This window comes from Archocentrus centrarchus, chromosome 14 (assembly GCF_007364275.1).
Source record: "Archocentrus centrarchus isolate MPI-CPG fArcCen1 chromosome 14, fArcCen1, whole genome shotgun sequence".
In the NCBI taxonomy this organism is placed as follows: Eukaryota; Metazoa; Chordata; class Actinopteri; order Cichliformes; family Cichlidae; genus Archocentrus; species Archocentrus centrarchus.
Window position 1 is genome coordinate 2,579,327 of NC_044359.1, and position 17,065 is coordinate 2,596,391.

At 43.3% G+C, this 17,065-nt stretch overlaps 2 protein-coding genes across 2 annotated transcripts; both read left to right on the forward strand.

The window, feature by feature from the left end:
- Positions 1-13: 13 nt before the first annotated feature.
- On the forward strand, positions 14-2,613 carry LOC115792618 (ribonuclease kappa-B). Its single transcript, XM_030747223.1, has 3 exons — positions 14-240; positions 1,206-1,288; positions 1,994-2,613. The coding sequence occupies exons 1-3, from the start codon at positions 163-165 to the stop codon at positions 2,136-2,138; spliced, it is 306 nt and encodes a 101-aa protein (XP_030603083.1). The 5' UTR covers positions 14-162; the 3' UTR covers positions 2,139-2,613.
- A 628-nt stretch (positions 2,614-3,241) lies between these two features.
- LOC115792601 (uncharacterized) lies at positions 3,242-11,003 on the forward strand. The gene is made up of 9 exons (XM_030747201.1): positions 3,242-3,354; positions 5,609-5,898; positions 7,407-7,459; positions 7,650-7,706; positions 7,829-7,857; positions 8,053-8,073; positions 8,193-8,615; positions 9,704-9,934; positions 10,456-11,003. Exons 2-9 carry the CDS (start codon positions 5,609-5,611, stop codon positions 10,717-10,719), a joined length of 1,368 nt encoding a protein of 455 aa, XP_030603061.1. The 5' UTR covers positions 3,242-3,354; the 3' UTR covers positions 10,720-11,003.
- Positions 11,004-17,065: the final 6,062 nt, after the last annotated feature.

A 17,065-nucleotide genomic window follows, 5' to 3' on the forward strand; every position in this document is an offset into this window, starting at 1 on the left:
TTGGTCGCTGCGTTTCTGCTCACGAGCAGTACCGAACTACACCGAGTGAAGCCGAGCGGTGAGGAACAGCTGACCGAGAGGCTCGTGCCGTCGATGGATCGCTCTTCAGTTTAGAGGATAAAAATATTTGTAATCAGCTGGTGATCGATCAGAGGAGCGGGCATGCCGTCGCTGCTGTTCTGCGGGCCGAAGATGGCCGCGTGCGGGATCGTGATCAGCATCTGGGGCGTCATTATGCTGGTAAGATCCGCGGGGGGCGACTATTTCCTGGACGGCAGGGGGTCGTCAGTGCGGATGCTGCATTCTGATAAATAACTGATTTTATTATGAATGATTTCTCTCTGCTGATTTTATCTGATGGTGGGAAAACTCCGCACAGTGCAGCAGGGTCTGGCTAATCTCCGAATTCCAGTCCATCTCCGGTACATAGACGGAGCCCCTGTAGGCCGATCTGAATGTACTTTCGCTGGTTTCACCCTCCTCTGACGCTGCACCAAATAATCAATGATTAATACACTGATAGATCAATCAATGAAGAGCTGCACTCGTCTATTAAACGTGATGTAGGCGGCTAAAGTCTGGCTTTCCAGTCAAATGAATGAACCTCCTGTGGTTCAGGATAACAGTCCCCGACAAACAGAAAATCTGTGATTCCTGATCGCAGGTATTGATCAGCACGGCGGGAATCATTATTATTGGCTCAGCTGTTAAAGGCAGGTGTATGCACAGCTTTTTATGACGGCTGATGATCCGAAAACATGATTTTAAACACGTTTTTAATCAAAGGTGTCTTTAAATGGCTAAAAAAAAAAAAAATCAATCATGTGACTCCTCATGTGACGTCTCAAAACAGGAAGTCAGTTTTTCCACTTCCCCTCTGGCATATCAAGAAAACTGTAAGAAATGTCCTCTGGAGTCTTTCAGGACAGATTGTTCAGTTTGAAGTGAAGCAGAAAAATGAAGCTAAAAAATTAACGAGTTTATTGTTTAAGGATCATTTTCAGTTTGATATTTGGTGATTTCAGCCTTTAGATAAATGAATTTTCTTCATTAATCGTGTTTGTTTGCATGTTTTTAGAGTAAATGATTAACTACAAACTGTCTACACCCAAAATAAACCCTGCAAACACAAAGCTGTTCACTCAGTGGAGACGTTAGCTGGGTCCCTGAGCCTTATGTTGACCTCCCTTCCTGCTCCCTTACAGGCGATGCTGGGAATCTTCTTCAGCGCCAAGTCGGCCGTGCTGATCGAGGACGTGCCGTTCACCGAGGAGGACATCCACAACGAGTGAGTGTGATGACACTGATGAAGGATCATAAACCTCAGCCGAGCACCCCACACACACACACACACACACACACACACACACACAGCACCGGCTTCATTTAAAGCCTCTTAAACCTCGTTTTTCATATTTTATTAAAGCAGGAATACAAAAATGCAACAAAGACACAACCTGTGTGTGCAGGACAGAGACTCTGTGAGGCTCCACAGCTCAGTTCCTGAAGAACCCGCTGGTTCTTCAGAGTTGAAAGCTGCTCGGCTCAGTTTGTTTGTTCCATCTGCAGCTTTAATGTTCTCAGACGCTGGAACATCTTATAAATGTGACCCAATCAAAACGAGCCGGACAGGATATTCATGGCCAAACACACAGCAGTCAGTGCGCGGGATTGTGGGTTCACGGAATGTTCTTAGCAACAAAGGAGAGACTGCGCTCTTATTGGCTACCAGTGATGCCATTATTAAAATTACTTTGAATATTAAATATGCAAAGTCATTTTAATAATTTTGACAGTAAGCACGCTCTTGTTGCGGAGAACGTCCTGCAGAGAACGTCCTGTGTATCCCACGTATTTGGCCATGAATTATTCCGTGTGTCATCCGACTCATTTTTCCAGATTGGGTCAGAAATGAAAAAGCTGATTTGGTCCCTTTAATGACCAAAGATGGAGATAATAATCAGATAAAACTATTCTCCTCTTTTCTGCGCAGTAAAAATCCTCCTCAGAACATCTACAGTCTCTACAACCAGGTCGGCATCAACTGCTTCATCGCCGCCGCCATCTACGTGGTGGTGGGCGCCATCTCGCTCTGCCAGGTCCGGCTCAACAAGCGGCAGGAGTACATGGTGACATAAAGAGCTGCGGCGACGGCCTGACCTCTGACCTCTGACTGCGAGGATCTGGTTCCTGTCCATAAAGTGTATTTGCGTTTCAGCTGTGGGTGATGTGATTGGCTGGGGTTAATGAGGGGGCGGGGTCAGGCATCCACTATGTAATTTATTTTCTATTTAAATGTGTTTGTTGTCGTTTTGTTGTTGTTGGGTGAAATGTTGCCATTCCTTTCTAACGGGCGTGAAAGCGACCAAACGCATCACATCAGATTTATTCACATTAAAACAGTTGATTATGACAGCAGGAGGCGGAGCCCTCAGGACGCCTTCAGTGTCAGCTGAGGCGGTTTTATCATGTGACAGAAACACGGAGGCGTGGCTCAGGCGCCGCGTCCTCCTGCTGCTTCCTGAACAGATCAGAGGCGCTGCTGTCAGTCACATTCAGTCCTTCTGTGTTTGCTGGATGATCTTTGCAATAAAGTGTGAGTGGAAAAGTGAATGTTTGTTGTGTTTAATGGAGTTTAACATAAACACAATAAAGCAGCTGAATATTTATCAGATTCATGGAGATTATTAGTTGGTTCTCTCCCACCTCTAAAGCCCAGCCGGGCTGAGGAGCAGCAGATCTGAGGAAATGGGACGTCCTCGAGTTCCTGCTCTTGTGCCACGTTTGATGGAGCAGTTTTCATCCAAACTAATAAAGTTCATAAATCCAAGTTTATCAGGAGGTTGAAAAATAAAACTGTGCTCTACGGTGTCAAACACTGTGGAAAAATCTATAAATGAAGCCTCTGACTTCAATAATCCAACAGGAGCCTGTTTTAAAACATAGTTTCATAGCAGAGAGGACGCAGAGGATCTTCAGCTTGGTGTCCTGTTTACTCTTTCTATATGACCTTATAATAATTATGAGAAATGGTTTATTTTTGCTGCATTTCCTGTTCTGAGCGCTCACAGAGAGCCGACCTACTCTAACCCGAGCCCTGATGACAATATATTATTGATAATAATATTATTGATAATAATAATGGCGCGGGGTTAAAAAAATCAGGCAGGCACGCGGACGTCCCTCACCTGACGCAAACTTACGTCAGCCGGATCCGAGAGTGACGTCGCGCTCTCGCACAAAGGCGCGCCGAGCTCAAAGTTCCTGCACGGAGACCGGGACGCAGCAGCGGGATCAACCCACGGACACGGGATCAACCCACGGACACGGGATCAAACCACGGCTAAAAATAAAGTGAGTCTCCTCTAAACGCTTCGCGGCTGTTTCGTTGCTGCTAAACGAACGTGAAGAAACGAACAAACCTGAGATTAATTTTCTTTGATCAGTTTGAGTTTTGTAACAGGAGCGGAAAGTATCGATCTCTTTATCCGGGAGATCACCGTGGAGACTGATGCCGAGTACCTGATATGTGCAGCTTGTTCATCAGTTTCTTACTAAAACGACTGAAGCGGCACACAGATGTGTGTATTAATGGATGTGTGTATTAATGGATGTGTGTATTAATGTGGTGATGCACTATAAATGTTCTACTTCACTCTGATCTGCAGCTGAGCCTCTTTTACCTGATAAACCACAAGAGGAGGATCAGATCACGTGTTCATTCTCCCTGTTAGTACACAGGAAACCAGCTCTGAGTCAGACATGTAGGAAGTGCTTTATGAGGATCATGAGAGGACGCTACTGATCTGCATAACAGACGGCATCAGTGTCTGCAGATAATGATACCACTGTGAGGTCGAATAATAAACCCTGACATCAAAACTGCCCTTAAGCAGAAGAGGAGAGACAAGTCAGGAGACAGGGAGGAAGTGAGGAGTGCTCAGAGAGAGGAAACTGTTCCAGAGGGGGGGCTGGAGAACCAGCTGCAGCTGAACAATGTCAGCGGGTCTGGAGGGTCTCAGAACCATCTCAGGGACACACTTTTTTTAATAGGTTTGATGGATCATCTGCCCCTGCTGGAGACTGCCCCACCCCCACCTTAGCTCCTCTTTGCACTTACAGTACCTTTCCAGTCTGCTGCCCCTCCCCCTCCAGGAGGCAGCCTTCCTGCTCCAACATGTCTCACACTAAACCAGGTGAGCTGTGAACTCAGGAGGATCAAAGGAAGGAAGGCGTCAGCTCGAGGCTCCTCAGGTCTGAAGGACTGCAGCAAAACTGTGGAGTGAAAGCTTTTTGGAAACGGGGGCACTCGCACATGCGTACGATGGTTGCAGCTCCTATATCCACACCGCCAACTTGTGGCCTGACAGTAGGAACTTAAACGGAGATCATTTCTGAAACATTTCCGTGTGAACGCGTCACTTTTCAGAAACGACAACAGCAGAACGACACCGTTTCCTCTGGAAACGTCGTGTAACTGGTGCCTGAAGTTTGGGAAAATCCCACAGCTTTGGAAAACCCTGGAGTGGCTGATCCTTGCTCATCTTTGCCCCCCAGCTGAGCTCAGTGCTAGACCCACTCCAGTTCGCCATCCACTGTCATCCACCTCCTACGTCGATCCCTCACTCACCTGGAAAGTGCTGGGAACACTGTGAGAATCACCACAGTACCCACAATTCTGAGGGGCAAGCTGGAGTACCCAGGTACACCATCAGTGATCATCTCACCACATGGATCCTGGACGATCTCACCGATCTGTTCTGGGACGCTCCCTTGACCCAGTGGAGGTAGTGAGTGACGGGATGATGGTGGCTGAGCTGTCGTCCCTGTCTGACCCCCCCCCCCATGCAGGTCACTCCAGAGCAGATTTAATTGCCTTTTACTGATGTTAAAATAAAGACCTGACACTTTAGAGGATGCCTCAATAGTTTGAATAGTTATGAAATCGAGTCCTTTTAAAAATAAAGTTGGATCATCTGCCAATTTGTGTTTTCACAACTACAGAAATCCCTTTAATGGGACTAAAGTTAATGTGAGAGGCGGATCAAGTACAAACGGATACGGGGAAATCGGACGTCCTTGTTGAATTCCTCTACCACCCCCGCGTTAGATGGAGCGGTTTCATCCAAAGCTGTAACAGCAGTAATAAAGTTCATGCTGTGCAGATGCTTCCAAAATGAAGAAGAATAATCCAAAATGCCCCGGACGAGCCTCATGTGTCACCTGCCTGTTTTTCATGAATCCTGATTGTGTTTCATCAGTAATGGAGTCCAAAATATAATTGACTCTTTTGGCAAGAATTTTATAAGAAGCAGGACGGCAGAGATCAGTGACCTTCCTTCAGAGAGTTCAAAAGGGCTTCAACAGGTTTGTCGACGGTGCTACAATACTGAGAAATGAGATAATGATCATCAGTGCTTGCAACAGTGGACTTTTAGTTTTTGAGGCATGTATCAATCAATAGTTACACAATAATACACATCAGATCTCCACAGGACACAGAATAAAGGCTGAAATAAGAGTTTCTGTCTCAGTGATCCTGATGTTTACAGGTTTTAGAGGCTTTAATTGTTGCATGGATCTGATTTACTGTTTAATATTTCCTCAGATGGCAACGGTTTCAGAGTCGGAGTGGAAAAAAGCTCTGACCTCCATCATCGAGGAGCTGGACGACTCACAGCTGAAAGACATGCTGGAATTTCTGGAAATCCCCAAACAGAGGACGTCTACAACGAGCAGAGAGCTGATCCCCCAAAGAATCATTGAGAGCTGTGGAGTGGAAACATCCATCCACAAAATCAGGGAAGCAGTGGATCGAATCCCACAGAGAGACGGAGCAGTCCTGAAACACCTGCAGCCCTTTGTGGACGAACTGAAGAGCAAAGAGGAGGAAAAAGGGTGTGTGTGTGTGTGTGTGTGTGTGTGTGTGTGTACAGGTTTTCCCAAAAATATAAGATGAAACTTTAATGATCCCACGATGGGGAAATTTGCATATTACAGCAGCTCAAATACAGAGAAGAAGGATGAAATAAAATAGAAAACACTATAATTTTATTCTAAAATAAAAAAATGATCAAGCAGAATGAATTGCAGACGGTGTCTGAAGTCTTTGAGTTGCGGCTGAGGAAATGAAGGCAGCTGGACACTGTTTGGTTCATGAAGATATTTCACTTTTTATAAGAAACTGATGGAGAGTCTCAGAGATTCATGTCTGCTGACCCAGCTGTGATCAAAGCTGTGACTCATTACCATCACGGGGCCAAGGTGTGAGACACTGCCCCTCCCCATCACAAGCTTTTTAGATCACCTGAGGCAAGATCTGTGAGTGGGGGCTGAAGCACCTGGGAAGAGGACTGCATTATACCCTAATCCCCCTCTCGGTGTCCTCCCTGGTAAAACGTGTGTATTTATCCACTGAGCTGATGTGGTAAAGGTCGGCTACAATGGGAGACACTGGGGAGCCCATGACACATCCATGTTTCTGTCTGTAGAAACCATCATTGTATCTGAACTATGCTGTGGTCAGGCAAAGGTCTAACAGTGTGCAGATCTGATCTGGGTAAAGCTGGTTCTGTTCTGTAAGGAGTCGACTTCCTGTAGTCGTTTTCTAACGGTCTCCACTGCCTCAGTTGTGGGTGTGAAAGCGAAAGTGAAACCACATCAAAGGTTTCATCTGGATTTAAGTTTGCAGCCCCTGTTGGTGAAGTCTGTGGAGGTTTCACTGTGATGGGGTGTTACCCACAAGCAGCGCCAAGATGGTGTCAAGATGCTTGGAATGTTGTAGGTGGCTGAGTTTCTGCTGATGATGAAGCTCCTGAGGGACTCCTTCTCTGTGGAGAAGTCCATTTATGCAGGGTGTAGCATCCCCAGGGTGAAGGCGGAGTTTTGTAGGGCAGTCGGTGACTTTCTTTTTGTAGCTGCTTGTAGGGTCTCACCTTAAGACCTCGTAAGTGTTGCTGCCACTCAGGAGTGAAGTAATCTTAGAACAGTGGGGCCCCGCCCTTATTGGCTGGGAGTGTGTTGATGCTTCACTCAGGGATGTGATGGCCTTCTCTTCTTGAATCAGAGAGCCGTTGGTGCCGTCATCCTGATTTGTTCTGCTTCAGTTTATTAATCCCAGAACGTTGATTCTGTTCATCCCGAGAAAAGTTTCACTCATCCAGGTGACTTCTTCAGTCTCAGCTGCAGATTTACCCGAAACTAGAACCACTGACTAAAATGTGTCACGAGCGACATTTCATGATCAATGACCATGACAGTTTGCATATTAATGATCATGAAACGTCGCGCATGGCTCGTTTTTAGTCAGTGAAAAAGTTCAAAGGAAACAGACTTTATGCTGAAAAGCTCTGAGACGTCCAGGCTCCGACCATCTGTGTTCAACATGGATACGTTTCTTTTTCAGGACAGAAGAGGAAACACAGAGAAACTGAGTCAGAGGATGAGACGCCTGAAGCTGGTAGGCAGACACGTCCTGGGTCTGTGGCAGCGACCAGTGAGCTGCTGAGCTGGGGTCACAGTTATGATCATGAATATTATTTGAAGTCAGTCTGATGTTGAGCTGTGTGTGTGTGTGTGTGTGTGTGTGTGTGTGTGTGTGTGTGTGTGTGTGTGTGTGTGTGTGTGTGTGTGTGTGTGTGTGTGTCCAGGCTTTAAGAAGAACAACATTGTGAGTGATTCGTGTTCAGATGAAGAGGCTGAAGCTGGTGAGTTAACTCTTAGAGAACAGAGACAGTGAGCAGTGAAGGCTCGCTGAATGTATGTTTAAATAGAATAAAACTCACCTTTACCTGCTCGATCAATAAATCACGTGTTTGTTTGTTCACAGATGAACTGAAGAGCCCTCAGCCTGACAAGGTAGCACTCACGAGATATAATACTGCATATTACCAAAGTCTGACATTATTTTGTGATTTATGGACATTTATGCCGTCTGTATGATAAAACTGTTCACAGTAAAGGTTCTGCTCTGTTACTGTGGGACTGCACATTCATAATAATCAGATTGAGTGCAGTTCAATAACTGAGCATTTACCAACTGTTTATTTCCAGGAGAGAAAAATGCCTCCGTGGGTGAGTGGATTTCTTTGTTTTATGATTTATGATGTTTTATTTTATGATCACAGCATCTGATCAGTTTTGACATGTCTGAATGTTTATTGATTTATTTTTTTCTCTCCATCTGTGTCCAGAGAATATCCATCCATGATCTAAAGATCGTTGGTCAACTTGGAAAAAAAGCCATTGCAGGCAAAGTGGTGCAGAAATCTGGTCTTCGTACATATCAAACCAAAGACAAGCAGAAAAAGTTTTTCTTCTTCCTCGGGGTGGCTGATGAAACCAGCAGCATTAAAGTGATGGTGTATGGAAACGAGCGCTATCAGGTTTTCACTGTGGGGGACTGCTACCTGTTCAGAAACGTCCTCATGGAGGAAAAAGTCATGAAAGTGACCAAAATGAGCAACATATCAAGGACGGCAACTCTCGATGTCCCCCAGAATCTGGAGATGGAGGCTCGGATGCTCGTTGATTTCCAGATCCCAGTTTGCTCCATCGCACAGGCCAACAGTGCTGCAGAGAGGACCTCAGTGAGCATTGAAGGAACCATAACAGAGGTAAGTGTGACCTGATACGCTGCAGCACAGCTGGTGAAGACTTCAGAACTTTAACATTTCTTCAGCATTAATTTGGTGACAGTTGTGAGCACGTCCACTGCTGCACAGCAAGGAAATGGTTAATTTGGCAAACTTCATTTTCCAAAATATGAACAAATGCAGTGCAGAACAGCCGTAATGAGTCTGCCACAGTAACAGTGAGTGTAACATGGAGGTTGTGGAGTGACTGCTCTGAAAGTGACCAATCACCTCAGGGCCCTTTGACCTATGACCTCCACTGACCTGTAAAGTGTCAGTCTTAACCTGGACAGTGAGCTAAACACTAATGGATCCAGCAATGACAGGACGCTGTGACGGGGCCTTTATGGTCTTTACTGAGACCTTTTTTTACTGTAAAACTGCAACAGAGAGAATGAAGGATATGCATTAGTGCTTTGTCATAACACAAATTTATGTCCAAAAATCATCACGAGTCATCACAGAAATAAACGAATGAACAGAGAGAATGAAGGATATGCATTAGTGCTTTGTCATAACACAAATTTATGTCCAAAAATCATCACGAGTCATCACAGAAATAAACGAATGAACAAACAGTCTCGTGTCCTTTAGCTAGGACTAGCATAGACAGAGCTAAAGGCTAGTAGCATTAGCTTACTCTCACTCACACTAGAAACCTGGTCAGTAAGCATAATGATGAAGGAAGCTACAATAAAAACAATTAACACACAAGCTATAGTGCAGTTCTACACTTACAGGTTATGAATGTTCATGGATGGTGTTAACACCTCAAATGCTTGAGCCAACATGGCTGCTTCCCTAAGATAGTTGCTGCTTATGGCTGTTGACCAGTAGATGGCAGTGTTATTCACAATCAAAAACCCAGAAAACACAACAAACATGATACTTGTGACACAAAAGAGGATTTAAACATTCACCAACTTGGATTACAACAAATGAACACAGTTTGTATCATGTGTGAGTGGCAGAACGTCAGACTGAGAGCAGAGTTCAGGATCAGTTTTTGGTCTGTAATTGAAGGCGAGTTGTTTCCAGTTGTTCTGATCTTGTGTTGTTGGTTTGTTCAGATCGCATCGGTTGAAAACATCAAGCTAAAGTCCAAACGGAGAAAGAAAGCCAAGCAAGAGCTCAGACTTGAAGACAGCACCGGTTCCATCAGGATCACCTTGTGGGGTGAAGACATCAAGCAGCTCAGAGGAAAATCACATGGAGACGTCGTCAGGGTGACCAACGTGAGGACCAGCCGCTTCCATGATGCAGTATCGCTGAACTCAACAACTTTCACCAGAATTTTCCAGGTAGCTTCAGATGCTAGCTTTGGCCTGAAATGTGGTTTTTTTTCCCGAGCAGTGTTTTTGACTCCTGATTGGACAGTTTGCTCACTGTTGGTGAGTCTGCTCAGCAGGTAACCCGGCTCCTTGTTCAGGTGTCTCTACCAGATTGCTCAGTGGTCTTTCTCGTGTCAGGTGGACTCATCTCTGCCATCTTGGACTGCAGCTGCTGACATTAGTCTTTGTTCTGCTCTGTGAGCCGGAGGGTGGAGAACATGTTCATGAGCTGCTACACTGAGCAGAACCAGAACAATCTGCTGCAGAACAAGATGGTGGATTTGAAGGATGCAGGATGAGAGACTCACTGTAAAATCAGCTCATCATAGCTCTTGGTTATTTAAGTATGGAATATTAAAAATGAGATTACAGCAGTGCTGGTTCATACAAAGATATCCAGCCTGTTTACTTCCTGTGCTTCTTTTTCAGTTTTACTTACAGGCATCAAAGATCTCTGCAGAAGATTTGATTTATTTGATCTTTCTGTGCAGGTTCAAAGTGCTGCGGTGCAGAACGTCACCATCGAGATCATCGGGATCATAAAAGCCAGCAGGACGCAGACGGAGCTGGATGCGCAGATCAGCGGCAGAGAGGTGCAGACATTTGTGGTGGATTCGTCACTGCTGGCAGACGTGGTTGGAGTCAGGCTGGAGGGCGACTTTGAGGACAGACTCCTGAGCAATATGCCGTTCTCAGCAGATGTAGAAATTGAAGGAAACAAGATCAATAAAATGAACGCCGTTAATGAGATGTGAAGATGACGTCCAGTGTTTGGCTGGGCTGCAGCTTTGATGGCGATGAGCCGACAGCAGCAGAATGATCTGAACTGGAAGTTCACCAAAGATTTTTACTGCTCTCTGAAATCAGGCTTATGTTCTGAACCTGTGTGTTTTTATCTTTCTTCAATTCTTTGTGCAAATGAGTGGTTCTAGTTTAGTTTAGTTGTGTGTTCATAATCACGCTCTGCTGAATCTCTGTGATGGTGACGTGTGCCTGCTTGGATTGGTTTTGTTTATAAATCTGGAATTTAATAAAAATAAACGTGTTTAAAAAATCTTCCTGTGACTGATTTCATCTCACAGAAAAAGGTTCCCAGCATTTCCAACAAGAAGATCCATCATCACACTTTCCTCGGCGTCTGTCATCGTCTAATAATTGTTCATTAAAAAAAGTTCTGCAGGACTTCCTCCTTGGACTTTCTATCAAAGTGGAAGTCTGTTGGTTTAGATCTTTTTATTGATTAGAACAAAAATAAAACTGATCATTCTTCCTTATGACAAAATGTCAACCACGAAGGAGAAAACAGCAAGAAAGAAGGATGTGTTATGTGTGTACTGTCCCGTCAGTCACAGTCTGTGAATTGAATGTTTACATTTTTTAAGGATATATATATATATATATATATATATATATATATATATATATATATATATATATATATATATATATATATATATGTTCATGTTCATGTTCTATAAAAACTGTTTATATCTCTGTGTTCAAATAACAGACTAGTGTTAATAAAAGTTTATGATTAAAGTTTATCTGTATTTAGAAGATGGCTGAAGAGTTCAAAGGTCCTTTGCTGCCCCCTACTGACTCACACTGAATAGAGCGATCCACAGAGAAATGAATGTTTATTAATTTATTAATTTGTGTTATGTTTATTTGTAGACAGCCACAACCTAAAGATTTAAACTGACCTCAAACCTTTGCCATCTGTTATCAGACGCCTGTGATTGGCTGCTGTCACTTAAAACAGCATCCTTACTGCTCCCAGAACAGTTCAGAGGGTAAGAAGCAGCTGGTGCTGCTAATGTGAGCTCCTCTATAGAAGCAGAGGTTTTGTCAGTTTGCAGGTCTGCAGCGTTCAGGAGTGTTGACACAAGGCCAGGAAGCAAAGATGCCAGCAGTCCTGTTACTGATGCTGCACATCAGTCTGGGAAGGTTATAAAATGATTCCCAAGAGGACCACGAACTCCTCTGGACACCAAACTATTCTAGAGTCACATGTGAGGCCGTCTGTCCCACAGCTGAAGCTCGGACCACACTGGGTCATCAGTAGGACTTCACTGGACTTCAGTTCTGTGAAATAATGAAATGGTGTCACAGTCGTGCTGTTGTTCATCTCTGCTTGGATTTAGATCACTTGAACACCTGCTCTTTTTTCTATTGTGTCCTGATATTTAAAGCTTTAGCACTCTGAGCAGCTCTCTGCAGAGTTACTGATGTGAGTCACTCTCAGTTTACTATAGAACATCTGATACATTCATGGTTATTTGATAGAAAGCAGATTTGAGGGTTCTGTTATTGTCAGGAAAAATAGGAAGTCCTCTGGACTAAACCATTCTTTGCAGAAGGGGGGACCGTGACTGAAACTGGGTGTTTAAATGATCCAAAGTTGAATCTGAAGAAATAATTAGTCAATGTTGAAATATCTCCCTGTATATGAGTGTTGTGTCGTTGATTATCAGTGAGTTTGTGTCAAGCAAACAAACCTGAAAGATTATCTGAGTTGGGCTCTGCCCCCCGCAGCAGGGGAAACTTCGAGACTTCAACCTTCCCGCCTTTTCTTGAACCTGAAACTTGAAGCGAAAGAAAAACTGTGGATTAAAACGAGCAGAGGTGAGTTTTATAAATACTTTATTAGTGAATATGTAACAAAAACATTGATTTCAATGAATAATTCATTTGTAAACAAACACTGAGGGTGCAGTTTGAATTTGAAGTCTGAGATTCTGACCTGATATGGTTTCTGTTTATCTATGCCAGGGCTCACCAACACGGTGCCCGCGGGCACCTGGTCGCCCGCAAGGACCACATGAGTCGCCCGCAGGCCCGTTCTAAAAATAGCACAACTCACTAGTGAGCTGTGTCTAAAAAAATTTTTATTCTGTTGCTATTCTTTTTTATAATCACACTTGCATTTATATAGCTTTAAAAATGACAGTATCTTAAAAATATCCTCATTATACATGACGTTTAGAAAAGTTAGGGTGAACTCTGACTTACTCTAGTTCTAATTCAATGGTCAGTATTGTGCGCATGACAAAACCAGTGCTAATGGAACGTAGGCTAGCGGACACAGCGAAGATGGGCGCTGAGTGCAGTTTCTTTCCCCAAAAATATGGCTGAAAAAAGAAAGAAAACTTATCACTTTAACGAGGAATGGGAGAAGGAGTTCTTTTTTACGGTTGTGAAAGAAACCTGCGTGTGTCTCATTTGTGGGGCGACCGTAGCGACGGCAAAGCGGCACAATATTGAGAGACATTTCACTACGTGTCACAAAAATTACCATGCTAACTACCCACCGGGAAGCGCACTACGTGCAGAAAAAGCCAGTGAGCTAAAGGCAGCTTTGGGTAAGCAACAATCTTTTTTCACGAGGGCGGGAAAAAAGTCACTAAAAGCAACCGAAGCCTCGTTCAGAGCTACACATTTTCTGATCAAGAAGAAGAAGGCATTTTCAGATGGAGCAGTTGTCAAAGAAGCAATGATGATAATAGCTAACACTGTACTTAAAGACGACAAAAATGGAACCGATCTAATCTGTACTCTCTCCGACGTCCAACTGGGGGCATCTACGATGGCTAGACGAGTGTCAGCTATGTCTGGTAACCTGGCCGATCAGCTGGACCGGGATCTGGCAAAGTGCAGGTGGTTTAGCATCAAGTGCGACGAGTCCGTGGACGGCAGCAGTACAGCGCAGCTATTGGTCTTCATCCGGATGGTGTTTGAAGATTTCTCCACAAGAGAAGAACTCCTGACACTACTGCCCTTAAAGACAACTACGAGGGGAGTTGACATTTATAACACGCTGAAGGAGTTTTTCGTGCAGAAGAAGGTAGCATTGGAAAAACTGGTGGCGGTGACAACAGACGGGGCTCCTGCTATGATCGGCCGACATACAGGTTTCATCGCTCACTGTAAAGGTGACCCAGACTTCCCAACATTTCTGCATTATCACTGTGTCATTCACCAGCAGGCGTTATGTGCAAAAGTGATCGGCTTTGAGCACGTGATGACTCCCGTTGTAAAAATAATTAACAACATCCGCTCCAAAGCTAAACAGCACAGGATTTTCAAGGTGCTATTGGAGGAGATGTCAGCTGAATATGGTGAACTGCTGCTACACACAGAAATCCGATGGCTCAGCAGAGGACGAGTTTTATTTCGTTTTTTGTCACTTTTGGGTGAAATCAAAGAGTTCATGCAGTCCAAAGGCGAAGACGTCTCACTGCTAGAAGACACAGAGTGGACCCTTGACCTTGCATTTTTGACGGACATTACTGGGAAACTAAACGTCTTGAACTGCGAGCTGCAAGGCAAAGGTAAAACTGTTGTTGATATGATAAGTGCTTTAAATGCATTTAAAGCCAAGATGAACATTTTCTCTGTGGATTTACAGAGAAAAAAAGTGCTGCACTTTCCCTCTGTGCAGTTGGTGCTGAAAAACAATGCTTCTGCATCTGACACATTTGACAAAGTTGCAGAAAAGTACTGTGAAGTCATAAACAGACTTGGGCAAGAGTTTGAGAATAGGTTTTGTGATCTTGATCAGCTTGAGCCATGTGTGTCATTCATTTCCAATCCTTTCATGAATGTGGACACAACATACTTTGCTGAGAAACTAAGTGCAACATTCAACTTGGATGCTGGACAGGTGGAGATGGAAATCATAACATTGCAAAATGACCTACACCTCAAAGTTTACCAGACTGCACCAAACTTTTGGTCCCTTGTTGACACAGAGAAGTACAGTGGTGTATGCACAGCAGCTATGAAGGTTGCCAGCCTGTTTGGTTCAACCTATCTCTGTGAATCAGCGTTTTCTGACATGAACTTCATCAAGAACAAACACAGAACATGCCTCACTGATGCACATCTGAAAGATGCACTCACAGTTGCAGTTTCAAGTTACACACCAGATTACAGTGCACTGGTGAACAGCATGCAATGCCAGTCTTCTCACTAATAAAGAAACCAATGCCAGATGTTAGTGGCAACATGGCAGTGTCATGGCAAAGTTTAATTAAAATATTGAGGAATTGTGTTCAATTTAAAAGTGTGTTCATGACATATAAGTTATAATTTTGTTAAAAATGCAGCAGATTTGGTCATGAGTTCAAAATGTGACAAGATTTATTTAAAAATATGTAAGTTGATTTTTCTTTAACATTACATAATAACTTTTTGAAACATGGTGCAACATAGTTCATGATTTGCTAAAAAAATGTTTGTGAATGGCTAGTGAAAATTGGACATTTTTCCTATGAAATGTAGTGATGTAAGTGATTATCTAAAAATGTGACAATTACTGAGATTAAAAGAGATAAAGTGCTGAATATTGATATGTTTCCCACCTTGTTTTCATTGCTAATTATTGGGAGAAACCATTAACATGATCAGTGTCTTCTCATAGATGAGTAACACAGCCAACTTTGGTGAAATGCTCTTTAAAAACGTTAGCCACATGCACCTTATGCATTACTATAATATTATCCACTCTAAGAGACAGGAGTGAAGAATAGAACAGCTTTATTGTCATTATATGTCACATATAATGAAACTACAGAAGCTGAAGGCTTATTCTCCAAAATACCTGCGGATCAGAGACACTTTGTGTAAACTGATCTTTAAAATAATAGACTTTGATTGACACACTACTTATGTTGCTTTATTGTGAAGTTGACGATAAGCAAGCCAATCATTGCCTTGCCTCGTTTGCCGTGCAGCTGCAGTAAGACTGACAACTCATGAGATTACAAAGGACCACTCTGATCTTTTATTCATAGTCATTTGATCGATCACTATTTCAAAGTAGTCTCTAAACAATGACCTGCTTCCTCTACTGCAGGGACAAGGTCAATACTGCCCCAATTAACTTTTGCCAAGTCATGTAAGAAGCCCTGGACATCAAAGTATTATAAATATATTTTTCCAGAAGAACAGAGCATTACAAATGCTCCTTTGCAAAGATGGCAGCTCCTCCACCCCTGGTTGACCGAGCTTGCTGATAATGAGGGCACCTGGACAAATACAGACAGACAGACAGTAGATTTAAGCTGCCAGAAACAAAAACAAATTCAGGTCTAGAGCATTCAGCCCACACCCTGAGCCGGTCCATTTTAGGTAGTAGACTTCTTGCATTAATATGGACAGAACCCATACTATTACAAGAGCAGAAGTCATCATAGGAAAGGTCCATTGACCACGAAGAATTACTTGCAATGTCCAAGTTACTACTGCTGGACCGGAGTGAACATGAACATTTCCTGAGATCAATAAAAGTAGTAGAATTAGTGCACACTTAAAAAATACAAAATAGGTGCAGCAGTGAGGATACTCTAAAAACATCATTCATAGTGTGATAATGTAGAACAGAACAGTCATGAAATAACAGGTCAGCTGGGCTCAGCACAGGTAACACAGAAACAAACCTCGTCCCTTTCAGACAGACTGAAACAGTTTCAGGATTTGGCAAAATTAAATGCTGCCATACAAAAATCCAATTCCAGCTACAAAATAATAAAACTGACAAAATAACAAACAGCTGAGCGAGATGTCATGATGACACCAAATTACCAGCTAAAGATTAGCAAGCAGAGCCAACAACAAATGTCTATCTTTAATTTATGATCAATCCGTCTTTATTAGTTGGCTAGGTACCACAGACCTTCAAGGTGGCTGTAATTAAACCTCTGCTTAAAAAGCCATCACTTGACCCAGCTGTCTTAGCTAATTATAGGCCAATCTCCAACCTTCCTTTTCTCTCAAAGATTCTTGAAAGAGTAGTTGTAAAACAGCTAACTGATCATCTGCAGAGGAACGGTTTATTTGAAGAGTTTCAGTCAGGTTTCAGAATTCATCACAGTACAGAAACAACATTAGTGAAGGTTACCAATGATCTTCTTACAGCCTCTGACAGTGGACTCATCTCTGTTCTTGTCCTGTTGGACCTCAGTGCAGCTTTGATACTGTTGACCATAACATTTTATTACAGAGATTAGAGCATGCTATAGGTATTAAAGGTACTGCACTGCAGTGGTTTGAGTCATATTTACTTACTTCAAGACGTATTAATGTTGGTCTCACGTGTCT